The sequence below is a fragment of the Castor canadensis genome, chromosome 4 (assembly GCF_047511655.1).
Source record: "Castor canadensis chromosome 4, mCasCan1.hap1v2, whole genome shotgun sequence".
Taxonomy (NCBI): Eukaryota; Metazoa; Chordata; class Mammalia; order Rodentia; family Castoridae; genus Castor; species Castor canadensis.
In genome coordinates this window covers 78,595,019-78,622,378 of record NC_133389.1, presented here as the reverse complement: position 1 = coordinate 78,622,378, position 27,360 = coordinate 78,595,019, and the positions used below count along the sequence as shown (strand labels likewise).

At 38.2% G+C, this 27,360-nt stretch overlaps 1 protein-coding gene across 3 annotated transcripts in view; it reads left to right on the top strand.

Annotated features, from left to right (window-relative positions):
- Cntnap5 (contactin associated protein family member 5) overlaps positions 1-27,360 on the top strand; it is an 826,603-nt gene that overhangs the window by 542,291 nt on the left and 256,952 nt on the right. For all 3 annotated transcript variants that reach the window (XM_074070497.1, XM_074070498.1, XM_074070499.1), the window contains exons 12-13: positions 865-984; positions 25,395-25,595. In XM_074070497.1, coding sequence (XP_073926598.1) covers positions 865-984; positions 25,395-25,595 — 321 coding nt within the window. The remainder of the gene's footprint in view (positions 1-864; positions 985-25,394; positions 25,596-27,360) is intronic.

The following is a 27,360-nucleotide window of genomic DNA, read 5'->3' as shown; positions in this document are numbered from 1 at the left end:
TTTTCTGAAGTGTCAGATACTTTCATTTCTTTAAACATGGGATAGCACATGTCTCCTTTACAAGCCTCCAAATTCATTCATGTTGGTTTAATGAAATTTATTTATTTCTCAAACTTGCAGATTGGTGAAAGGCCCCCATTTTGGAATACCTGTCCCTGTCCCTAAATAAATACACAAAGATTTCTGTGGCTGCCAGTGGGCTGTGAGGTTTCAGGGCATAGTCTGATTGTTTCATCCATGGTTCTGTCCTCTGGGGTAATCACATCTGTTGACATGCATTAGGAAACCAAATGCTTCTTAAGTGAGAATGGACTGAGCTTGAATGTGTACCTATTCTATGTTAGTTACTGTGCTGACCTTTTGAGTATATACAAGGAAGACAGCATCCTTGTAATTTATTAGTAAAAATGCATAAGTTTATGTGTGCATTTTTTAATTCACTAGTCACAAATTTGTAGAGCCCCTGCTGTAAGTGCGGAATCCTGCTAGATACTGGTTTACAACATAGAGTGACACATGGCCACTACTTTTACAGATTCTGTAATGCACTGTGGGGGCTAGAAGGATATCCGCAAAGAGTGGGGACATGTAAGAGGTAAGAAGAGACTTTAGAGTACATTTAACCCCTGAGCTGATTTTAGAAGAATAAGTGAGTTAAGATCAATGAATAATGCAACTCCATGAAGCATCAGAACAGTGGTTTAAATAAAGACTTGGTGGTGCAGTGGGTGTGAAGAAGCTGAGACCGTAGAAAAAGAAGGGGTAGGAAGAAACATGGGAAGTCAACCTAAGTAGAAGTTACACACCTACAGAGAAATATGCAGACCTAAGCAAAGTTTCTTGTGTTGCCTTGTGTCTTCTCAGCCATGTATGAGCAATCCTGTGAGGTGTACAGACACCGAGGGAATGCAGCTGGCTTCTTCTACATTGACTTGGATGGCAGTGGACCACTGGGACCTCTCCAAGTGTACTGCAATATCACTGGTAAGAGTTCCCATTAGCACTTCATCTGGCCACTTAATGGTACAAAGCAAAGGAAATTCACTGGAAGGGGAAACCTGTGTAAATAAAAGTTCAAATGGCCAAATTTGAGGGGTTAGAGGTGATATTTTGTTAAATGACAGGTATTATCAGCTAGGTTATTTTTGGGAGAGAGCAAGAAGAAAACCTGTCAATGATCTTGATGATGTTTCACTGGACTAAGAATTAATTATCAAGTGTTTTCTGTAGGACCTGCCAAAGACATTTTGTGTGTTAAAACTTAAAAATATAAAGAAAGGGGAAACAAACAAACAAAAAATAAAACATAAAAATCAATGGGAAGCCCTGATTCAGTAAGGTAGAAAGCTCCCTTCCTATCTGGCTCTGAGGACTGTGTATCTGGGTGAGTCATCATTCTTTCTGATGTCATTCTTTCCCAGTGGAATGGGATTGATGGTTCCCACCCCTAGAGTTGTAATGATTAAAGGCAATCATGTGTGCTAAATCAGCTAGCCAGGCTGGCTATCCCATAGATGCCTAACAAAAACAACAACAAAAATAAGTTGTTTTTCTTTTTCCTGGCAATCTCATGATAGCTTATGTCTTTCTAAAGTGCAGGACGTAGAATGAGGCAATTATCACAAGAATTTAGAAATGACACCTGATCAAAAAGTTACTCTGAAATATAATTCCACAGTGTCAAATCTTGATGTAACAAGTAATTAAACATTCATCTAGGTTAGCACTCCTACATTTTGAGTGTCATTAATTGGCAATACATGTTTTTTTTTTGTTTGTTTCACACACTGGTCTTCAGAGATGCCAGCTGCAACATGAACTGAAATAGGAAAGTAGCAGCCTCTTAAGTCTCATTAAGTACTCCTGCCCCAGGCTTCTCTGCAACGAGGCAAACACATTTATGGAACTCCAGATACTTTCCTGGACACTGAGGATACTCAGAGAAATAAGACAGAGTGGCTATTGTTCATGAGGCAAGCGGGAACACTGTCTGCAGTGCCGCAGGCAGAAGCACAAGCAAACCATGGCAAGAGATGATGATTAAGGAAACTTAGCAACTTGCTCAACAAAGGGCCAGACTTTTTCTTAGAAAATGCTAGTTACCTCGAATTGGAGGCAGTTTCCTAGCATTTCTCTCCAAATGGATGTTTGCTAGCTGCTTTTCAACAGCCCTAACACTAACTAGAAATGATACCATTGCTTTCTTTTCATGGTTCTAGTAACTTTTCATATTCTACATCATGGTCAAAACCTAGACTTCTGAATGGATCTTGCTTATTTTCAAAACATAATCATCACATGGATTCTTACTGAAAATGTAGAATTCCCAAACTCAGAAATTCAAATTCAGTAAATTCATTTTCCCTAAGCTTTCCAAACAAATCAGATGCAAATTGTCCCTTGTCGATATTTTACCAAAAAAAAAAAAAAAGTGTAAGGTAAATGCTTGCTGCTAAGTGACCAGGTGTGACATGCCAGGTGTCACAAGTAGTAATAAGAGTGGTTCCAATGGCTACCAATTACTGAGTGCCTGCCATTTTTTCTGTGGACTGAACTTTTTAAGTTCAAGTATCCAGTTTAGACACATCAAGTTCAAATATTAAATTTACAAATATCTTTTAGTTATCAAGCAAAAATTTGAGACAGATAGGTGTTTCATTTCCATGTTACATGGAAAGAAAGAGAATATAAGAATTTCATGACTTGCTCAGGTAATAAATTCTGCAACTACCAGTCAAGTTTCAGAAAGCAAGTACAGCCCTCAGCTTAATAATAATCCATATCACTGAAACATTAACTGGAAACTTTGCAATGCATATATTTTGCTTAAACAGTGTTTTAAAATTTTTGATATATAAGTAATACATGTTAATTGTAGAAAATTTGAGGAAAAGGGAAAAATATAAAGGAAATGTTAAAGCTACACTGCAAAATCTAGAGCTTGCCATTGTTATTGCAGTCTTAGAATTTTGGAGGGACTTTTTCTATGAATGTGTATGTTTTATACATACATATATATATATTTAATTATGGATTTATATTTTAGTGTCCAAATGTAGGTTTTTCCCAACTACATTTAAGTATATTTTTAAATTAAAATATGCACAATAGAAAAGATTAAAGCATTCATATTCATGGAAACAATGTAAGTCAAAAACACAGAACTCTCTGCTTTACTTCTTAAGGCTTATATTTGATAGTTTGTCCAAGCATGGCAAAAGGAGATTATAAGTGTGTATTAAAAGCCTACTGTTTTGTGGCATAATTTTGGAGGAATCTTATCATCTACTTGTGTCCTGAATTGGTAATCTTTATGTGTATAGCTAGACATGTCTTTTGAATATGATTGCTTTAGCTGCACGCCATTGCAAGATGGGTAAATTTTTATTTTCGTTTTTTGTTTTTTGCTTTACTTTTCCAAAAATCTTCATAGAAATGAAAGCAAAGCTGTGTGTAGGTTGAATTGACAATTATCATCTTTAGTTGGAAAATAATTTTCTAATTCATGAATGCAATGGTGATCAAGAATGCATCTTTCTACTTTAAATCTTAAAATCTTCCATGTTCCATGAGAGACTTTTGACACTATGAAAAGTGTAATAAAATGGTGCAAGAATACAGACAGGAAAAGAGTAGAGGGAGAAGGGAGAAAGGAAATGAAAGAAGGAAGATTACTTTGTCTTCAGTTCTGGTTGCTAAAAATACAAAGCTTCTGTTTTCTGTAATTTTTTTTTTTTTAGCAACAGTGATAATAATGTTACTGAACCATACCTCTGGCCTGTTTTGCCCACTATGCAGTAGGCCACTCCTTGAAAACAAGTTTTGCAAGAGAAAGTTTATTCATGAAGTGGCCAAGGATGGAAAGCAGAGAGTTTCCATCTACCACCTCCAGGATAAAGTTTAAGGGTATTTTGGGAATAAAGATGCATGGTGTTTTAAAGAGTAGAAAAGGAAAATTGAGGTAAAGAGAAATGAGGGAGCCATGATCTACTCATGTATGCTCAATCTTTATGGTTCCTCCTAGGATGGATGTGCAAACAGCAGCATCAGTGTGTGGCAGTCAGTGCTCTCTGAGGATAGAGTTCTGGCCTTCTGATGTCAAAATGTCACCCATCAAACACTTGCAAGCTGCTCCAATTGAAGAATGTTTAGTTTCAACCTGTTTGAGCTAGACAAAAGTGGCCTCCAGGTTCTGGATAAACAACTTAAGCAACAGTTAGCATAAAGACCCACATGTCAGAGGTGTTATCTGTAGCAAAGCTAATGCAAGTATAATAATATATTGCCTAAATATCTGACCTTTAAAATTTGTGAATTTTAAAATCAACTAAATGTAAGTGCAGGGCATTAAATCTAGAGAGATTTTTCAGGTTTTCCCTCAGCTTCAATAACACAAAATGTACAAGTAGTGTTGGGAGGCAGTAAACCTGGGTTCTTTCTCAACCTTTTGCCAGTCAACTAAGTGCCTGTGGCCCAGCTAGGGCCAAGTGGTCTTTCTGATCTTCCTCTTTTAGAGTTCTCTAAAGATCTGTGGGAGTTTCTCTGGAAAAGGCAACACAAACCCACAAATAGATACCCTGAAGCTGAAGATGGTCAGGTTTCAGTTGTAGAATGCACCAAATGTGAATCTCTGTTGTTTCCTTCTTCATAATGTACTCTGGGGAAGCTTAGACCCCATTGACATAGGCAAGGAGGTCTCTACTGTACTGGGACACTACAGTATATGCATCCTGCCTGTGCAGAGGCACTCCTCCATAGAGAGGTGTGATACTCAAGTGCTTAGAAGCTACTTCTGCATTTGATATAAAGTGATACAATCTCCTATGGGGAAAGAAGGCCAATTTATTGAAGCAACTTGAAGAGGTGATTAAGTTTATTGGCAAAGTTGATGGAAGCTAGACCTCAGTAAGACTTGACAGTGTGCCAAATCCAGAATCATGTTCTAAAAGTTGCTTCACTCAGGACTGATGGATGAGAGAGGGAGAGGCTGCTTTGGGAATGGAGGATTGAATAAAGTAGTACATGAAAAAGATAAATAGTAAGTTCCCATAAGAATATGCTTGTGGCCTTCTTTTGATATCTTTATAAATGATTTACAATTTTACACAATATAAATTTGCACACTGCTGGCATTGCACAAGGCACCATGGATGTCAATGCTTGTTAGTTTCCTAGGGCTGCTATAACAAAGAACTGAAACTGGGTAGCTTAAAAAAAGTGAAGCGTATTCTGTCATCGTTTGAGAAGATAGAAGTCTGCAGTGAAGATGTGGCATGGGACAGACTTCCTGTGAATCCTCCATTTTCTCTTCCCACTTCTGGATGTCTGTTCATCCCTGTCATCCTCAGCTTCAGCATCAGCTCTTCAGTCTTTGACTCCCAGAGATGGGCACACTGCCTCCATGTGACATTGACACAGGGCTTTCTCCCCTCATTTGTCTCTCTCTACTTCTTCTCTTTCTGTAAGGAAACCTCATTATATTGGAGTGGGTTCATCCTAATGGAATGCTAACTCATCTTAACTTAATTATATCTGTAAAGATCATATTTCCAAATAGGTTCCATTTAAAGTTACACAGGGCTAGAAATTCAACACTTTATCTTGGTAGACAAAACTCAATGCTTAGCAATATCATTCTAGTCTCCTTTGCAGACTAATCATGTAGAAGACATCAATATTTAAAGTGTAATATAATGACAAGCTCAAGATATGTATAGTGAATATTGGGAACCCATGAGAACAGTCCCTAACTCAGCCTGGTGTGCACTGGAAATGCTATCGAGGAGGCAGGTAATGCCTCTGCGGCCTGGATGGGGAAGAGAACTGGACAAGATACATGATGAAAGAAGACATTTCCAGGAAGAGAGAATGAATAGCAGAAATAAAGTAGATCCCTGCACATTTGTGGGAGTTACCAAGCTCTTTAGGTTAGAATGAAGAATACCTCATGAAACTGAATGAAGAGAAAACAAAACAAAAGAAAAAGATTGCAACAAGTTGAGCAGGGGAAAGCAAAAGCTATTAAAGTTCCTTAATCTGAACTTGAGTTTCAAGCATGGATGTTTGCTATCTCAACTCCAGCAGATTGGAAAAGGAGGCATATTCTTATCATAGATGACTTTTGACAATGTCAGGCTATTTAGGTACCACTGAGCAAAAGATGAGGCACATTCTAAGCAAAACATTCTTACATCATACATGGACTTTAGTGCTGATCCCCCTGTCTTGTGCACTTGGATATTTCTGATGACTAATTCAAATTAAGGACAACTTACAAAGTGGGAAGCACAGAAGAGAAAGTGATTGTAGAAGGGCCATAACCCAGAGTTAGTAGCAGATGGCTTTTTCTCACTCCCAGTCCTGGAGAAGTGAAAGGAAGAAATGGTTTCTTTGGGAAACTGGACACATATGGGGAAGCTGTGTCTTGAGTGTGTTATGACTACCTGTTGAGAAGCAACCAGTTCAGTGGAATAACCACTCTGACCTCAGTCTCCACTTTCTCCTTTTGTTCTCCCTCTGGGCTCCCCATTGACCAGACCCAACCAGAATCCAAAAGGCCAAAGCTCTTATTGAAAGAACACTTTTTATTAGCCTGCTTAGTCACAAAGATATCTGGATCTGGCAAGGCAAATGTAAGATCCCCATATCAACATGATTAAAGGATTGTGCAAAGAAACGTGATTGAAAATTATAGAATGCATCAAAGATCAAAGATGATGGTCAGGTGGAGTTGGGAGTGCAATCCAAAAACTATGAAAATAAATGGAAGTGCAACTTTTAATAAATTTTAATCAGAAGCAGAAGGGGCCTCTCTTTGAAGTTAAGTGGGGGTCAAGATTAAGATAAATGCAAGAAACACTCAGTGAGTAACAGTCTAGAGAACTAACTCACCCCAGGAGTTGATGCCATCACTCAACTTAAGGACTAAACTAAGACAAGTAGACAACTAAAGAGAAACCGTGACATACTAAAATGTAGTATTTTGTGGAAGGGGATGTCAGGCTCCATGCCACTCCCTGATGATAAAAATCTGGACTGAATGAAGAATATTTCTGTCAATGATAAAGAGGTTTGTGATCATCTCTGACCGCTTCATCTAATTCAGAAAGTAGGAAAGGATGCTTTTGAGAGAAGCAAAAATTCAGTGAGGACTAAGAATTGAGTTGCTGGATAACAATGCCTAGAAGATGTACTTGCAGGATAGGTGAGAGGCCTTCAATGACTGAAAGAGTAGTTGGGGCTGCAACCCGATACAGGAAAAGGCAGGAGTGGAGAAAAAGCAGGACATAATAAGTACTAAAATTAGCAAGCATCTTGTATAGGAATGAGTTGATGAGACAGGAAAATAAGACTTCTCGGGTGTTACTCTCTTTCCCTGGGGTGATGACTAGTTTTATGTGTTATCTTAACTGGAACACAGTGCTGAGTTATTTTGTTAAATATTATCCTGGATGTTTTGAATGAGACTAACATTAAAGTCAATGAACTTTGAGAAAACCAGACTGTCCTCCATAATGTGAGTGGGCCTCATACAGTTAAAGGTTGTAATAGAATAAATACTGACCTCCCCTAACAAGAAGGAACTCTGACAGCAGTTACCCTTGGCCTTGAATTGCTACTCTTTCCAGAGTTTCCAGTCAGCTAGCATTATAAATTTTCGACATGCAAAACTTCTATAATCTAATTCCTAAAAATATCTCTCTCTTCTATATCTCTCTGTCTCTGTCTTGGTCTTTCTCGCTCTCTCTCTCTCTCACATACACATACACACACACACACACACACACACACACACACACACAGTTCTGTCTCTCTGAATCATCCTGAATAATATACCTGGGCACCCTTACACCAGGGTGGGTGCTCCTACTCTGTGGCCTCTCATTTTCTGTACATTTGCACTGTTACACTGACCACATTGCATAATAACTATCAGTGTTTCTTCTGTATCCCTGAGACGGTGCATTTCCTACTAGAAAATCAATGACAGATTGTTCTATGGTTAGAATGTGGTTTGTCCATGAACTGATGGCTTGGTCCCCAGTTTGGTGATATGAAATATGGTGGAACTTTAAGCCAGGAGGCCCCAGAGAGGTTGTGGTAGAGCACATGCCCATGAAAGGGGTCAAGGCAGTTCTTAGGGGACCCCAGTTAGTTTTCCCCAGAGAGTTATTCCAAAAGAGCAAGACTGACCTCTTCTCTATCTCTCTGGGTTCTTGTATCATTACATATTCTCTCCCTCTCGCACAGGCTTCCAAACTCTGCTGCATGTGCCAGGATGTCTTTGCCAGAGCCAGCACTATGCTATTCGAACTTTCACCTTCTAAATCTCTGAGTTAAATAAATCTCTTTTCTTTATGCATTGCCTAGCCTGTAGTGTTTGTTCTATCAATGGAAAATGGTCTAATCCTAGGTGTGATGAATTCTTGGATCTACATTTACACACACGTTAATGAGTCCAGTGTAAATTGAATTCAGCAAAGTCACTGCCAAATTAAATACACATTCCTCCCTTTCTACTTTGTTCCTCTCCATGTTCCATAATTTTTCCTAGATTCAGGTCCTTTCCCATTAAATCAATAACGTTAGAACTGTGGGAACAGCCTCTGTGTTCAATCTTAACTGGGCTTGCATCATTCTTACTTTGTAACCTCTTCTGTGAGTCCAGGAGTAAAACACATCTCTCAGCTGCCATTTCCTTTCTTCCCTTTCATTGCTGCTCAGCCTCCCCAAATGTCTTCTCTTTTTCAAATAGAGGAAGGTGGATGTATTTAGTCACACTGGAGTTTAAATTCTTGTACTGCCACTCTAGACATGTGGCCTTGGATAAGTCATTTTCCTTATGAGTAAAACGAAGATGATAAAAGTGGTTGTCTTTCAAGACGAATGTGAGATTTAGAATGTGTATTGCCAAGTTCCTAGCCCCCAAAAGTAGGAGTAATGAAACAGGATAAAGCAATGTTATCATATAATTATTGATTGTCCTTTCACTCACTCTCACATTTGTCCTAGCATGAATGATGGCAGTATAATCTTCCTAGTCATGAAAGGTAAGACAGCTACATCCTTTTTCCATCAATAAAAGCTTTACGCCTTTTATAGATGCCAGGTGATTTCAGAGGCTCCAGGAGTCTAGAGGGATCATTTCTAGGAGAAATCTTGAAATATGAATAAAGCTGAATTGGAAGGATAAGAATCTCTTTCAAGAGTTTCCTTAGAACTCCATTTAATCTCATTCTAGTGAGTTTACATTGTGCTCTTTTTAATGTTAACAGGACACCTTGTCAACATGTTAAAAGATATTTACTTCCCAGGTGCATACTGTTTTTCCTCTGTTCAGTAAAATTGCAAATTTGTATGCAAAATTGTTTGTCTAGAACCACTAACAAAACACATTATTTCCTGTCTTAATAGATTCAATGGCAATTTCATGTGTGTGGACTTGTAGGGCAATCAATAGGCATTACAAGAAATTTGTAAGGAATATTTAGACAAATCTCTAAGTAAAACTCATTTTCCATTCTCCAACAGCTCCTAATCCATTTGCAAACCATTTTACAAGTCTCTATATCTTCTCACCTGGCTACTATGATGCTCTGTTTCTCACTGCTTTGGCAGCAGCCTCTGTTTTCATTAAAACTCATCAAAGCATGCATAATGGAGTAGGTAAAGAAGCTGCAATTGAGGCCTCTCCAATATTCCTGCACAAAATTGTGCAGTGTGATTGCAGGTAATAGATTATCATACTAGTTATTGAAAGAAAGAAAGAAATGTATATCCACATGGCTAGGCTTAAATTGTTAGCCTTGCTTCCCAAGTTAGGGCAGTTGTGATGATTTACCTCAGGGATGCCTGTAAGTCTGTCAGTGTAGGGGAAATGAGAGTCACATAGGCTATAAGATGGGCCACTCAGGAAGCTGGGCTCAACTTCTTAGGTTTGTTTTCTTATCTAAGTTGAGTAGTCATCACTGCAGAAGTACTGTTGCCAAAAGTTGTTCCTTGATTATAGATAGCACAAAACTGTGCATAACACAGCGTGCTTTCACTGTGAAGTAGCCAGCTTACAAATACATTGATAAAGCTGGTGAGTTGTATGTAGAAACACAGTGCCAATAACAGTTGTCTAGAATAGAAGCTTTTGTTTCATATTTAGTACTTATTATCTGAGGTGTTAGGCTAGAATGCAACCCTGCCTCTACTGTTTTGCATCATTATTTATTGGTTGACTGCTCTGGCCAACTGTTAATGAGCTTCTGAATAGAGAAATGATTAAGATATATAGTCCCTAAGTTCACAGACTTTATCTTCTCATGCTTTGTTATAAAAAAGAAAAAAAAGGAAAAAAAAAAAAAAAAAAAACAGTGAAGTCTTCAACTTTCTCTGCCCTGATGCATAATTTATAGAGGCCAAAGTGATCTTTAGAAAACATAGGTCTGGCTATGCCTCTTCACACCTTCCCAAACTCCTAGCCAAGGCTTTCCATTTTTGAAAAGCATAACTGTATGAGAATTCATATGTATCAATTAAAATGCTTATAACAGTGTCTGTACTGATTATATCTTCTCAGTTATTATATTTTGTCTATAATAATTATTTCTGGGGGCCATGAGCAAGACTCTTGCTCTATATACTTCAGGTTTTTCCCTTTAGATGGAGAAGAATGATGACAGCTTTTCATGGCTGGCAGGCAGTCAGTTAAGTGAGTTACCATATAAGCAATGAGGGAGAGGGACTCAGAGAGCAGATAGTAAAGGAAAGCTGAAGTCTTTCTCCTTCTCATCTTTCCCCTTCACTTACACACATGTCCAGTGTCTTTATAGGCAGCAGGCTCAGCTCATCCTGGGAATGAGCTCAAAAGCTGTGCCCTCTGGTCCCCAAGCATCATTTTCTGGTTGAGACTCACTCATGGGTGACATATGTGCTGTGGCTCACTAGCAGTTTAATCAGTTGGAATAATAGTTGTATTTTTGCTTATATTCAGAGGAACAATTTGCTTTCTGTAAATGAAGTATTTCTGAAAGAACTCTTTTAGGCTGAAGAATAGTGATTCAACAGTTTAGAAGAAGAAAGCTTTCTTAAGTGCCTCTCTCCTCTGTTTAATACATTACGCTGTTGACCAAAACTCAGTGATCACACAGGGCTTCCAAAAGGCTGATCTCATGAGAGGCTCAGAAACAGATCTGCACATGTTGAAGTCCTGAGCTTTAAAGTGGTCTTTCTGGGATAGCAGCAGACAGCATTATCTCCTGGTAAATTGGGCCATTAAATAAAACTACTAAGTCATAAAGCTGTAGCATTACCCTGAAATTAAGTATCGTCACCTTTGAATTGCCAAGAATTTTAACAGGTACTAAGAGAAATTCCTTTCACACTCCTTCAGCAAAGCCAGTTGACTCCCACTTGAGTGGATAAGAACAGGAAGCTCACCTGATGGCAGTATGATTTCCAGTCATTTATCTCATGATTCATTCATGCATCTCTCCTTTACTAACTCACTATGTTCTTAAATTCTTTATTAATTTCTCATTTATTTACCTATTTGCTTATTCTCTTATTTATTTACTATCCCATTTATTTTTACATGTTCAGTTACTTATGCAACATTCATTCAGTCAGTTATCTAGTTGTTCATTCAGAAATTAAGTCATGCAAATAACTGAATATTGACGGAGCTGGACACCAAGGTCACAAAAAGAGTAAATCTGTTACTGTCCTCAATGACCTCATACTTCAAAAGAGGTGCTGCAAACAGATATTTTATACACAGTGTGAAAAACAGAGTAGGAGCCCTGGACCATACAGAAATAGAACAAAGGAGGCAGCGGTTGAATAGAGGTATCTAAGTGGACTGAGGATGCTGGTCAGACAAGATGTCTTATTAAGAGCTGCACTATGAACTGATTTTTTTTTTTTTAGCAGAAGCAGGTAGCATTTATTGAGTTGCATTCCTATGAGACACTATGCTAGGTATTTTACACTGGTGATGGTATTCTGCTTTCCTAGCAAACCTTAGAAAAGGGTACATTCTCTCCATTATACAGAGGAAAGCACAGAAATCTCAGCAGACTAAATAACTTTCTCAGAATTTAAGCTGTGGTTGAAGTTTTGTGGCTGTGGTTCCAAAGGTTGAGTAACACAGCATCACACAAGGAAAGGCCTCTATGTGCAAACAGAATCCCCCTATGACCTGCACTGCCCAGTCCATTGGTTAGCATCCATAGTGTGTGTCACTGAACAAAACTCCTCCAAGAAGTGACCCTCAAGGAATGAGGTCTATGGCACCCATGTTTCCTCCCTGATCATCACTTTCCTCATCTATAAAATGGGGTGAATCATACTTACTAGGCAAGGTGTTCCAAGTATTAGATGAAAAGCACATAAAGCAGAGATTTTTCAAAGTTTATTGCTCTGAAAAGTGAGTTGGGGTATATATTTAAAATGCTATTTCCTAGGCCTATTCTCAGTGGTATTTATTAAGTAGGTGTAGGATAGTATCAGAAAAAGCATCTTTGGTTAGCACTTGAGGATAGCAGACCTTTAGTGATAATTATATAAGATAATCAGCACAGAGATTAACACTTAATAAGTCTCATTCCTTATTCACCTCCCTACTTCTAAGAGGGTCCTGGCCAGTGATTGCTGGAGCTGACCCTCATGAGCTCTGACTAGAGGGTTCTCCTGACTGCTTCTTATTGGACCCTCTCAGCACTGTTTATTGCAGATTCCTGGTTTTTTTGTTGTTGTTATTGTTCTGGGGCCAGCAATTGGGCATAAAACAGCCAACAAAGACTAATTGAGGTGCTGCATTGTGACCTGTTATTTACAGGCCCTGATGCATAGGCCCTCATACTGTAATTAATAAATGAAATAAAGTTATCCAGCTCTTAAAGTAATTTTATCCAGCCATTATATCTAATTCATACAATTATCCTGTAGATACTTGAGAGCTATGGAATCCTGGCCAAGTTATGTAACTTCTATGGGGCTAAATTTCCTCATCTGGTATCATAGGACTGACAGCTTCTTACCTTCATGGACTGGTGTACAGATTAAATAAAATTAAATGAGCAAATAGATCAGATGCACTCTGTTCAACATCTGGCATTCTCTAAGTGCTCCCCAAACAGAAATTCTCAACTCCAAGTACCATCAACTTAAGAGCATCCAGGTTCTAAAGGAATTCAGAGGCAAGAGTGGTCAACAAAGACAGAAGATCAGTCTGTTGGGCTCAACAGGGTCATGGATACAGAGATGCAATGAGCAGGTGCCTGAGGGTCCTCTGCCTCATTTGAGAACTTCTGGTTCACCTGAGTATTCTGATATGGTATGATTGGATGAACATTTTTTGCTGTCTTAAAGAGAGAAAAATAATAAGTGAGAGCCAAAGGTATCTCCCAGAAAGCTTTCTTATTCTTGTTCACTTTTGCTCTGAGCCCTGAATTTCCAGAGAGAGATAGTGAACCAGTAAGATTAGACATTCTGAAGAATAAAAAAGCCTAGTCATCCTGGCAACCTGTGACTCCTTATTCTGTGAAGTGGGAAAGCAGAACCTTTCATGCAGGAGCCTTTTTCCCATTGCTTTTCCCCTATTGTGGACTGTTTTAATCTGTTTTCTGTTGCTGGAACAAATTGCATAAACCTAAGTAATTTATAAAGAGAAGTGTTTTATTTAGCTCATGGTTTCATATGCTGAAAGTCTAAGGTTGGCTAGTCTCATCTCGTGGACTTATAGTCAGAGCCTTCTGGCCTCTTCATAACATTGCAGATGGCATCACATGGTGGGAGTGTGTACAAGACAGATCACGTAGGACAAGAATGAGTAGAGGGATCCCAAATCACTTTGCTATACTCCCTTTCATGGTAGCCAATCGAGTCATGGGAGAGGGAGAATCCACTGCTATCAGAGAAAAGCATTAATCTCTTTTAAGTTCCTAATCACCTCTCTTAAATTTACCACATCTCATTATGTCAAATTGGGGAAGCAAGCCACCAGCACATAAACCTTTGAGGGACAATTTCCAACTGCTAGCATGAACCCCAAAAGCATTCTCAGTACCAAGGGTTTTCATACATTAATTTATATTCATTTACAAAGAGAAGCTGCTGGGAACCATCAACTGGTTGCTGTCCATGGGACAATTTCAACATGAGTTTGCTTTCTTGTGCTAGTTGTGATTATTCTATGCAACTCTGTACCCTATATTCACCTTTAATCTCCTAAAAAGTACTTCACTCTTTCAGAACAAGTATTCATTTTCTTCTCCTATTAGGCTACTTTGATGGGCACAATTTTCATGGCTCCTCATTTAATTCATGTAGCCAAGATATTTCTGTTGAATACAGGTTGGTTGTTAAGACCATGTGATTGGCTTAATTCCCAGCCATGACATTTGCTAATTTTGTCAAGTTGTTTGATGAATGGAATTTACTCAGCCTCCCTATTCCTTTGTGCCTTCCTTTGTTATTGATAATAAAAATTGTTCATTAAAAATGTTATGAAGATTATATGAAATAATTGAAATAAACCACAAGAAACAATGCCTGACACTCTATGTCCAGTAAGTAGTACCCATTATTAGTTATTTTCACCACTATTTCCTCCGAAAGCTAGATTCTGGTTTCTTCTTGATTCTTGGAAAACAGTAAAAAAAAAAAATAATAATAACTAGCACATTTTGTGGGAACACAACATGACATACTGAAAGCACCCATGATGGTCAATAAATCAATATTTACATTTGAAAATGGGTGAACTATCACGATGTGAATAGTTGAATTTGAAAACAGTTTGGCCAATTAGTCTTTAGCTCTGTGTTTGTGTGTTTGTGTGTGTGTGTGTGTGTGTGTGTGTGTGTGTGTGTGTGTGAGACAGAGAGAGAGAGAGAGAAAGGGAAATAGAGAGAGAGAGAGAGAGAGAGAGAGAGAGAGAGAGAGAGTTGGTGCTGATATAAAAACACATATATACGAATTTGTTGGGGCACAGCAGAACAGTTTTGAGTTTTTACATATGCAGAACATTGTGGCAAGCTCTATTTTATTTTCCTCAAAGTTTTTATTCTGAGATGTTCAAACCTATAGAGATGTTGAAAGAATAGTAAACATGAGCAGCCTGTGACTAGTCAGACCTGTGTTAGTCAGATTTTGCTGTGACAAAATGCCTAACATAAATAATTTGGGGAAGGGGACACTTATTTTGACTCATGGTTTTAAAGCATTGAATCCATTGTCCTTGAGTTCATTGATTCTGGGTCCCTTGTGAGGCAGAACTTCATGACTATGAAAGAATGTGGCAGAAGCTGCTCACCTCATGGTGGACTGCAGAAAGGAAAAGGAATGACTGTGCTCTCTGGCTTTCTCCCTTTTCTTCTTTTATTTCATCTGGGCCACCAGACTATGGGACTGTGCTGACCATATTCAGGAAAGGTCTTTACAACCTACATTAATCCTCTCTGGAAACACCGTCACAGCACACCCAGTGTTGTGGGGTGTGCTTTACTAATTAGTATGCTCTTCTAATATCCTAGGAACTTCTCAATCTAATTAAGTTGACAATGAAGATTAACCATCACAGTTGGTTTTCACAACATGAATCTTTTTGAAGAGTGTGAGCCAGTTGTTATGTAAATTTTTCCAGATTATGGAATTTTTCTGATTGGTTACTCACTGTTGGGACACTTTGGAGGGAGACCTTCCAGGGTGATTAGTGTTTGCCCTCCTCAGTGCCTCCTGTCAGCAGACACGTGATGTCATTCTGTTACATTCTTAGGGATGCTCACCTCTATCATCTGGCTTACGTGGTCTGTCAGATCACTGCCCTGTGTAAGTAATTTATCATCTGTGAATTATCTGCGGTGGTTCATGTGGACTCTGTATGAATATCCTGTTTTCCAGAATTTCCTTCCAATCTGTGAATGGTCATGACTCTTACATTATTGCTCTGAACTTTGTAAAAATGTTGTTGTTTTTCTGGTTCTTTTGAAACAGGGTCTTACTGTGTAGCCCAGTAAACCCATGATCCTCATGTTTCCACTTTTTGGGTGCTGGGACAGATGTGCACACCTGGATGTAAATGTTCTTTTCTAAAACAATAATTACTTCTACATTTCTAGCTGACACTGTGTCCTTCCCCAAGGAACAGTTTTTTCTTTCTTACCCTACTTCTACCTCCCTTGGAGTCACTATGGAATCATTAATTATTTACTTTTAAAATGTTGTTACTGTTAACAACATCGTTAGTTTTGGTGCTCAGATATTTCCAAATCTAGCAAATCATATTCTTCTAGTTCTGCTTCCGTATATTTTTTATGTATCTCTTGGACCATCTCCTTGCTTTCCAGCACAAGATGTCACAAAACACCACTTTGAACTTTTCCTGTCCTGGGAAAGGCAGATTCCACTATTTTCCTAAAGAAGCCTATTTCCTTTGTAGTGAATGGTATTTGAAATCAAAATCCAGGTGTTGGGCTTGCTCCTTATTTCTAAGCCCTTTCAGTAGACAAAGCTAGAAAGTCTATGCTTGTGTGCACATGTACATGCATGTGTATGTGTGTGTTTGTGTGCTTTATCAATAAGTTCATAAGTTTATCTCCAGTGCAAAGCAAATCCCATTAGGTTTTTTCCCTCATTATTATTTAGTCTGTCTTCTGTTTGAGAAGTAGTCCCAGAGACATTAATATACTTACTATTTGCTCCATCTTACAATATACTCAAAATTGTTTCAGGATCACATCTGCAATATCAGGACCAATAAAAAAGTAAAGCTTAAAATTTCCTTGAACTTTAGATTTTGTTTTTAGATTACATACTGTCAAGTGATTACAGTCAAGACAGAATACTCTCTTCAAAAATTACTTGAATAAAGTTTATTTTTCTATTTCATGGTTTTTTTATCAATTTAGTAGAAAGTTCAGTCTTTCTGTTCTATAATATCATTTTAAAACTTGCACTTTCTTCATCCTTTTGACGTAGTTTTACATTTTGACTTTTTAAAATATTTTCATGTTACAGAAAATAAACACACCCACACAATGGTTGATCAAAGACATGTTGCTCTTCTTTCACCTTTACCCCATTCTTATCCATTGCTTCCAGATAACCATTTATATTTGTTTGTGCTTCCTGTGTTTGTTCATATTTCTCTTATTCTAGCACAGTACATGGCATGTTTCCTTGTGCTTTGATAACTTCACTTTGTCACTTGGCAAGGTATAATGTAAATTGCTGTAGATCAGCTTAAAAATCCTATGTATTATTTATTATTGCTGCATTGTACTTCAGTGTCAGTTAAATACAGTTTATTTAGTCAGACATCTATTGATTGGCATTTAATTTTTTCCAGTATATTGTTATTTGCAATAGATACCCTTGGCTGCACAGCAGAATTTCAAGACCGTATGTAAGCATCCTTTCCTACCAAGCATTTCAAGAACTGCCACTGAGGTCAGTAAAAATCCTGATAGTCTGTTGAACATTCAGTTAAGTAGTAAATGAATATATACCATGGGCCAGATGTTAGGCAAAGATCATTTCATTTGTAGCAAGTGACTTTTGGCAGGAGGGACTGAGTAAAGAGGTGGTTGTAATAGAGTGTGAATGAAGCAGGCATAGAAGCTGGTGGAGTTAGAGAAGGCTACCCAGCTGGGACAATATGGAACACTGGCAAAGTCATTTCTATCATGATGAGCTGGGTAGTAGAGATATCAGCCAGAAGTTGAAAATTCCACTCATCTCTTTGATTTTTTGTGTATGCATTTGTGTGTGTGTGTGTGTGTGTGTGAGTTTCCCACAAAACAGAGTATGAGCTATGATAACAGAGTACATAGACACTCTTACACTTGGAAATGACTCATCTTTTCTGGCCTAGGAAAGCAAATATAAATGCCATCCTTGGCTACCTCTTCCTAGGTCTAAGACAAATGCTTTGCATTCAGCTCAGTCTCACGAGGTCCTCTGGGTTCAACGCCAAGTACTTTATTTCTTATAAACAAAGCTACTATTTATTATATACTTGTGTCCCGAGTCCTGGATTATAAATTGCTAGTAGTTTATTTCCTTTAATCCACATGATAAAGTGTGAGGAAGGGATCATTACCCATTTACATTTGGAGAAAGCAGAGGTGGTGAAAGTTTAAGGTACATGTCCACCATCACTCAGCTAGTAAAAGTGACACATCTCAGAATTGAACTTAGATCTGTGTGAGTCCCTGGGTTCATCCTGGGAAGGCACCAAAATAGTGTCTGCCAAAAATATCCTCCTGAAGACCTCATAAAAACTTCTAATAGCAATCAAAGCCCCACCCACAGCCTCACACCTCACATCCTCTTCCCAAGTGCTGATTTAGGTTTAGAGCTTCTGCTCTCCTTATCCATGCCCCCGATGGTCACAGGGTGAACATTAGTGAGGAAACAGCGGATCCAAGCTCCCATCTCTGCGGACTCCACATTTGCTGCCCCCGGATATTCACCTCAGTAAGAAAGCAACACCAAGTGCTCTTCTTCCTTGAGCTCAGGGTCCACAGTGTTAACTGAGCCTTGTAATTCTTGTGCCACCCCTGCCTCGCACTCTATACACACTGGACTCTGAACATTTTTTTTCTTAAATAAACTAGTAAACAGTAAAGAATATGATACAATATATGTGGAATCCGTTCCAAACCAACATCCCCTAAGACCATAAAACAAATTTCCCTGGTCTCTTTGATCATGCCACCTATTTTAAAGCAAGGGAAAAAAAGAAAACTAACCCCCCGAAAAGGTACATAAAAAGTAAAGACTAGAGCGAAGTGGGAGGATAAATCACAGTCAAGTATGTTGTCCCGAAGTCATAAAGTGTGGCAGGCGCAGGCAGGTGCAGAGCGGTAATGGATGGGAACCGGCCACGCGCACGCAGTGCTGCAGAGTCTGGCTCATCGCTAATGCGCTGCGCACCGCGTAGGCCGTGAACCTGAAATGCGCGCTCCCAGAAGCAGAGCCGCCCAGGCTCTAATAGCAACCGCGTCGGCAGAGGTGGTAGCCTTGGCAATCCAAGGATGGATTCTCGCACAGGCAGCTGGGCTGGTACACTTGGGAAGAGAAACAGCTCCTGAGGGAATTGCAAGCTTTTAATGAAGTTGGAAATCGCTTTCCAATTGTCTCCCTTCCATTTAAAGGTTGAGGAGAGGGTGAAATTGGCCCTCTCAGCACAGGCTCCTAGAAGTCTTTCTAATAATGAAATGAACTCTTCAGATCCTCCTTGATCGCGTCACCAAAACGACTCATGGCAGTTCACTGTTTATTTGGAGTCAGGCACCAGCTATGTGTTAAGAAGAGGAAGCCCTAGTCCGAGTCAGCATCTTGTTCTGCTCAAACCTGTATTTTATTCATTCCTCACAACCACACTGCCCAATGAATTGTGTTCTGTTCATCGACAAGAAGACTGAGGCTTAGCAAAGTATCAAAGGAGTCTGTTAAGCTGGCACTGAAAAACACGTTTGAGGATGGTGAAGCCTCTATTTTCCTTATCACATCTGCTTCCGCAAGTTTTTTAACCCCTTTCCAAGCCAATATTGACTTAGCAGTCTATGTATATTTAAATGGGGAGACAAGGTACAAACATATGAAAAATTTAATAACTATTAATGCAAAATGACAAGAGATATCATAAGACCATACATGAGTAGATAGAAAATGAGTGGCACAGACAGTACTTTGAAGATTACTTAAACTGCCTTTACCCTTGACATAGAAAATTCACTTTGTCAACATAGATAACAGTACCAGAAGTGGCCCCCCTGGACCTTAATATAGACTTGTTTTATTGCAATGGGAGTGTAAGTGAATTGGCACACTGTTCAAAGGAATAGAAGCAGCTCCCCGTGGTGATTCCAGTTCAATTAAGCTGGGTATTGACAATCTGTAGACTTCTCTTCCTTCTAAGCATTGTGATGGAAAAATTGCTGTTTTCATTCTAGCTCTGCAAAGAGACAGATATGCATGCAGAATGAAGTCTTATTAATCAGAGTTATCTCTTGTCTCTTTTTTTAAACTCCCCTTTTGTTTGTTCATTCTTCTGAGTGGTGATCCCCATGGCAACAGATGGAACAGTGTACAGCATCTGTAATTACTATTATTAATAATAATGATCATAATAATAATACCAATCAGATATAATGGGAGAAAAATATGAAGGAAAATTAAATTGTGGCTCTGTCTGTAAACAGTTTACAGCTTCTGAAATGAGAGCCAGAGGAACAAGGAGGGTCACACAGTGATCCAGGTTGGAGGGATGTAGGACAGCTTTCCTTGAGGCTGTGAGCAAGGGGTATTTCACCAAGGGAAGATGATAGAAAACATTCCAGAATATTCCACATGACTACTCCACAAGCTCTTTACTTCCCTCTTGCTATTTTTGTTGTTAGCATGTGTATACATTTGCATTTTAATCTTATATCTTGAGATAATTTATAAAATTGTGATCAACACATAATACAGGACTTAAAACTGCTTTGGAAATACATAATACAAGTAGCCACTAAAAATTCATCTCTTTACATATTCTTGCAATTCTAAGGTATTCAGTGCAAGCCTAGGTTCTGGTACCTCAAGGATACAAGCTCCTACTTGACCTGTCCACTCTTAAGGAAAACAGTGAACAGTCTCCACTGGGCAGACTTTGACAACACTGCCCTACCATCACTGCCACCAAGCTTGCCCCCAATCCCCTCAGGGAACTTATAACAAGTTGAGATATCTCCCCAAAAATTATGACAAGATTTTAGAAGAGATAGGCAGTATATTCTCATCCTATGTATGTACTCTGAGCATGCAGTAATTAGCATACACTTGAACACAAGAATGAAAAACAAATTGCCTATTTTGGAACATCTCCTAGCTCTATGGGGAGTTAGACTTGAAAGCTAAAAATTGCAAAGCAACTTGAGGAATGTTTTTGTAACACTACATTATGTATATGAACAATGATTTGGAACATCATTATGCTTGCAATTGGATGGCCTGTGGCCTGTGACTCTTTCGTCTGTGAAGATGGCATGACAGATGGTATGGTACTAACTCACGAGATCATTGATACCATACCAACTCATTCATCTGAATACCATCTTATAAAAGCAAATGTCTTAGATACATAATAACTGGTTTTTAAGTTAAATAGAATCCTTGGTGAAGTGGCCCTCTTTCCCTATTAAGCTAATGGTGAGTAAGATCCTGCCTACTGGACAATCTCCAAGTATAGTTAAAGAAATGAGGCCATGTTTCTAGCCTTGGAATTGTGTGGTAGTAGACAGTAGAAATAATGAAAGAGACTGAACTGGGCAGTCAAAAGTAGAATCCCAGACCAATACTGTTCAAGGTTTCTGGATCTGTGAACACTAAGAAGCAAATTCTGTTGAAGAGATTTCAGGAAATATATGAGACAACAATAAATAGGGAGATACGTGAGGCTATTCCACAGTGAAATGAGAACTGAAAAAGGTGGCAATAATTTATTAAGGACAGCAGCATACAGCTGTGCTACAAGAGATCATCGCCCATCATGTTTATTATACTCATTTGCAGAATGAACTCCCTGCTCCCAACTCTAGGGTATGACATTCAGGTCCTCCTTCTAAAATTACAGAAAAATTCCAATGTCTACATTCTCAACTCTTTTGAATGCCAGACGGCCTGTTATATAAATCTATAAAATATGACACCAAATAATTTTGATGCTATTATGGATGAAAAAGTTGATATTAATAACCCCATTTTGTTAGGAAAGGCTTCAGTAGCATTATACAACTTCCCAAATGTTCACTGTTGATATGGAACAAGCATGACTCTAAACCAGAGAGGTTTCTTCTAAAGCCAGGCTTTCTGAAGGTGTTATAAGCATCATTGCTGCTTCACAGTATTACTGAAGAGGAACTGAGCTTTAGGGAGATAATAATTTGATCAAGGTGGTTTAACCAGTAGGTATTGAACTGGCACACAAACCAAGATGTTCTAACTCAAAAGCTCAAGAAAGTTATATCCACTTGATAAAGTTTTTTTTTTTTTTTTTTTCTTTTGGGCAGTACTGGGGTTTGAACTCAGGGCCTCAAGCTTGCTAGGCAGGCACTCTACCACTTTAGCCATGCCAGCCCGAGTTATATCCACTAATTTCCACTGTCCATTTATTAAACTAACCATCTTGAACATTTAGCTTCATGGATCCAGTTTCAGTTAAAGTTATATGTAGGTCCATGTATGGGTCCACTCAGGGATGAAGATTACCTCTGCCATGTAGGCATAGGACTATTCAATGTGAATCTTCCTTGTCTAAAAATCCCTCAGAGCTGACCTTTATAGACCTTCTTCATGTAAAACTACCTTTCCCTACACTAGGCCAGCCATCAGGAGCTCAACCAAAAATGGACTCTCCAGTGGTAGCATTTGCCACTGGCCTTCCAATATTTAGTAAATCTATAGGGTTTAATCTGCATAGCTACAATATAGTTGAGTAGTTTTGTTTTGTTTTTTCCTTTTTTATGAAAAAAATATAGAAAACAAGAAAAAAGATGCAATTACTTCCATGTTTTAGTTGTTATACTTTTCCAAGAAGAAAACTAATCAGAGGACACAGCATAGCTTAGAAAGGAAAGCTAGGCTAGAATTGAAGCCCTCATTTTTAAATCCTGTGTTTCATGCTGTGTTTGCAGCTGGGCTTGTGATGTTTGTTAAGTGAATTTTGGGGAGCACTTTGGAGCTTTTTCCTTTGTATCTTCTGTATATTGCATATACCAAAAAGTATCAATTATTAAATTGAATTAAAATTTCAATTAATGACTAAGGACCTGAAAGCAGAGTTGGCAATGATATCAATGGCCTTAAGATGAAAACTTGACTCTTATATAAGTTCCATTTACATCTTGCCGAAGATAGAATATGATTCTTACAAAATGAGCTAATGAGAAGATGAATGAGCAAATTGATTGGTGACTATATGAACAATCAGATGAGTAGATATGTGGATATAAAAATCTGTTCACACTTTTAAGCAAAAATAAATACAAATGATTTAGTAATTTGTGTGGGCCACATTTGGAATCTTACTGGATATATAGAGAGTGGGGACAAGCATACTTTAGACAGAAAGATAGGTGGTAGACAGATCAATAAAGACTATCTCCTTATTTTCAGTCTTCACCTGCTGCCTACCAGGACAACTTTGAAGTGAAAGCCAGTTTCAACCAATTATTTCTCCTCTTGTTTTTCATACTGTGTTTGAAGCTCTGGCTTGTGATGTCTGTCAAATGAATACATAATATATGTAAAATGTCCTAGAATAGAGCATAATCTATTAATATAGATTAGAGATTGTTTTCCTTTTGTTCTTTTTTTTTTTTAACCATTGTAGCCATTTCAAAGTTTCTTCTTTCTGAATAGCATTTCATTATTAAGTGATAATTTTTTTGGTATTTTATCAGCATTTGTCTATATTGGCACTAACAACATTTTTGGAGTTTCAGATTAATTATTTTGTAATATCATCTTTAACAACACGAATCATGTCTTATTTTCAAAGAGAAAATCTAATGATATTGAATTTTTTTTTAGACTTTGTAGGAAAAATGTAACCTGCTTCAAGGAAACAGGGGACAAGTTTCTTTAGGGACATGTGGATTATCAATGGCTTGGGGAAACAAATTGAAGACAAGTCAGAATGAGCATCTTTTGATTGCATAGTGCAATAAGCATTTCCTATTTTTCTAGTTGCAAAACCCTTTGGAGATAAGTAAAATCAAATCGCCTCTTTTTTTCTAATATATTGATACTAAGGTACACAAAGATGAAGAGTATTTTTTTTTCAGGTCATGAAAGTAAATGGTAGAGAAAGAATTGATACAAAGCTTCAGCTCTTTTCTTTTTCAGCTAAATCATGCCAACAGCCCTTAGTAGTGCTAAACAATAGTGGTTGCTTTCAGTATATTTGCTCCTCATGACTGTCTAATAGAGATGCTTTGAGTTATGTCTTTACTTTATGGACCTTAGTTTTCCCATTTGTAAAACTAAGAGGGTGGAAGAGGGAAGAAACCACTTGGTTTCTATGTTGGGCTCCTTTTCAGCTCTGAGAATCTATGAAGAATAATGATGCAATTATGTGGCAAGATGCTCAGATGACAAAAGCTTTTCAAGTCTTCCTATTTCCTCCTTTGCTTTATTGTGAGGATGTTCAGAATTAAATTGCATGTCGAATTGCAGTAAATGTTTTGGCCCAGCTTATTATAACAGTGTGTCTGTTACTCTCTGGACAGTGCCTTGCAACTTTATATTTTGGTTGCTTTTCTGTATCAACAGTCCTGCCCCACCTGCAGTGTCACTAGCATTACTTCCCTGCTTTTGTTGTCATTGTTTTTTTAACTGACTATAACACTGAGCTGCAGAAAAGTGAAGTGACTTGTCCAAGCTTATCATTAGTGGAAATGAATTTCAAGTATACATCTCTCAGCCTCCAAAATTCAAATTCCTCTCTCCTTTCCTTGCCTTCCATTCTTGTCTTTCTTGCCCCCTCACTGCTGTAGAGGTCCTCATCTCTTTATTCTTTTGCTATAAAAAGTTCTAAGTATTTTTTGGCAAACATAGGTAATATGGAGAATAAATAAAATTTTCAATTAAGTTCATTTTATATAGAGTGTGAACATAATTTTGATGTTATATTTTACATATTCTTGCATATATAGGTCTTATTTATGGCTTTTTTTTCTCATTTTTGACATGACAATATAACCTCTGTCCCAATTTAGAAACAGTCACCTCTGTGTACCAATGAAGTCCACATCTGAGGGTTGAAACAACTTTGGATCAAAATATGTGGGAAATGTGTTTATACTGAATCTGTACTCTTTTTCTTTGTCATTATTCCCTAATGATGCGGCATAACAACTATTTACATAGAATTTATGTTTTACTAGTGGTTTTAAGTCATGTAGAGATAATGTAAAGCCTACAGGAGGATTGTGTAGAGTACCTGCAAAAACTATACCATTTTATGTAAGAGACTGGAGTACCTACTGCAGATTTTGGTGCCCATGAGAGGGTTCTGGAACCAGTCTCCCATAGATTCAAAGGAAGGATGTATTATCAATTTTAATGAGATAATGGACATTAAATGCTTAGTATAAAGTCTATAAAATACGGACTCCATAAACATAGCTCTTAAGAGTATTTACCTGGCCTCTATGCTAACTCTAGGTGGAGTAGTATAAGTAGCAAAACTCTCTGTTCCTTCTATAAGGAACACAAACTTTCTGGCCACACTCTTTGCAACAATAGAGCACTCAAGTGATAGTTAGTTTTCATGATGAGTGAACTATCATACTGCTTGCATAGTCATATTTTTACCTCTTTTTTAACTTCTTTTGCTTTGGGTTGTCTGGCAGAGGACAAAATCTGGATGTCAGTGCAGCACAACAACACAGAGTTGACTCGAGTGCAGGGTGCCAACCCTGAGAAGCCTTATGTCATGGCCTTGGACTATGGTGGAAGCATGGAGCAGCTGGAGGCCCTGATTGATGGCTCAGAGCACTGTGAGCAGGAGGTTGCCTATCATTGCAGGAGATCTCGCTTGCTCAACACACCTGGTAAGGCTCATTTTGCCTCTGCCCTTCCACAGGGCAATGTTGGAGGGTGGCCACAGTGGCATAGATGGATCCCCTGCACCCTGAATATCAAGAAGGGGGATGCAGTTGTAGCTGTTCACTGTGCTGTGGAAACAGATATGGCTAGGAGGACTGGTTATGTGTAAGTCTTATCTTTAATGTCCCCAATATAATCTGGGTGATTTGTACAGCCTCTCAAGGTTTTCCTCTCATCTTCCAAAAGGAAATGTTGACAACACCCATCCTCAGCAATTGTGAAAGTGAAGAGTTTCTTAAGAGAAATGGCACTTAAAGAGAGCATGCATTGAAGTGAGCATAGAAAGTGTGGTGGTATAGATGCTATTTCAGATGAGGGAATAGAACAAGGATCTCAGTACATTCATCCAAAAACAATGGGGTTTTTCTGGTCAAAGGACAGATAACTGACCAGCAAGACAGGTGGAGCCACTCTGTTTTCACAGCAAGTATATTACCTGAAGAATAGAGGTCTTAATGGAAATGGCAATTTATAAAAATAAAGTTTCATTTTAGAAAATAATAGTCTAACCCTTCTATTTATTTTTGATGCTACACAGTGAATGGTTAATTTAGTTTAATGAATGCAAAAAAGAAAAAAAAGAGCAAAAGAAAGAAAAGAAAACTTCTGTGACTCTTTGCCAAATCTCAAAATGTTTTTGCAATAATTTGGGAGGGGTTTCTCAAAGTTTATGTATGCTCTGGAAATCAGTCATTTTTGTGAGTGTCATTCCATCATGTACTTCAAGGTGATAAAGGTCCATAAAGTATCAAGTATTTAAGAAAGGGTGTCAAAGTCTCTAGTCTCCAGGATCTTAGAAGGTTAGTAATTTTGAAAGGTGGGAGAAAAATGGAAAAGGATATGTCAAAAAAGGGGGAGTGGGAGAAGCCTAACTAAATACAATGTACTGCTGGCTGATCTAGAATCTTCAGGGAAGACTTTCTTCCACATCACTGAATTTTCCAGATAACTGTCACTTACTCTTTTAAGCATGAGATACTTTTTCAAACAATTTTTAACTATTTGAAGCTAAAATCTTTCTCAAGTGGATTTCATGCTTCCTTGCCTTCTTAAACAGAGAATTCTCAACATAAAATGTAACCTTTCCCTTATGGCTTACAATAAGCAATTGTGAAAATCAATTATGGTACTGTACATGGAGGCCCTCCATCTGTGTCCCTTTCCTTTCTGTCCTCAGACTTATCTCTCTTCCTTGTCTATCCAGGCTTCATGAGTCACTCACAGCACTTATTCAGGATGTCTATCTCCAGAAACTACTGTACTTACTTTTCATTACCTTGTTGGTAGTTTTCTTAAGATTGAGTTTGGTAGAATTATAGGAAAAACTGAAGTAAGTTCATTCTGACTTTGGTACATTCTGACTCATACTTCCTTTAGAATATAATTCTGTGATGTCAATTTGACTATGCTTTTTCCTTTGTGTGCATGTATTTCCTTCCTAACTCAAATGTCTTAAATTCCCTGAACATATGCAAATGGGAAGGGCATGCATGGAATTGGGAGAAGCCATATTAGAAAAGAGAGAGTCAACCCTGTCCTTACCAATCGTTTGAATTTGTACAAGTTGCTTAATTTCTATATTTCAGTTTTACCTCCTGATAAATTTTGAGGAAGGTTCTTAACTCATAAGGCCAACGGGGAGGGGTGAAGCAAAAATGTAGTCTGAACTCTGCACTAACAATGCTGGTAAAGATTAGGTATATAGCAAAT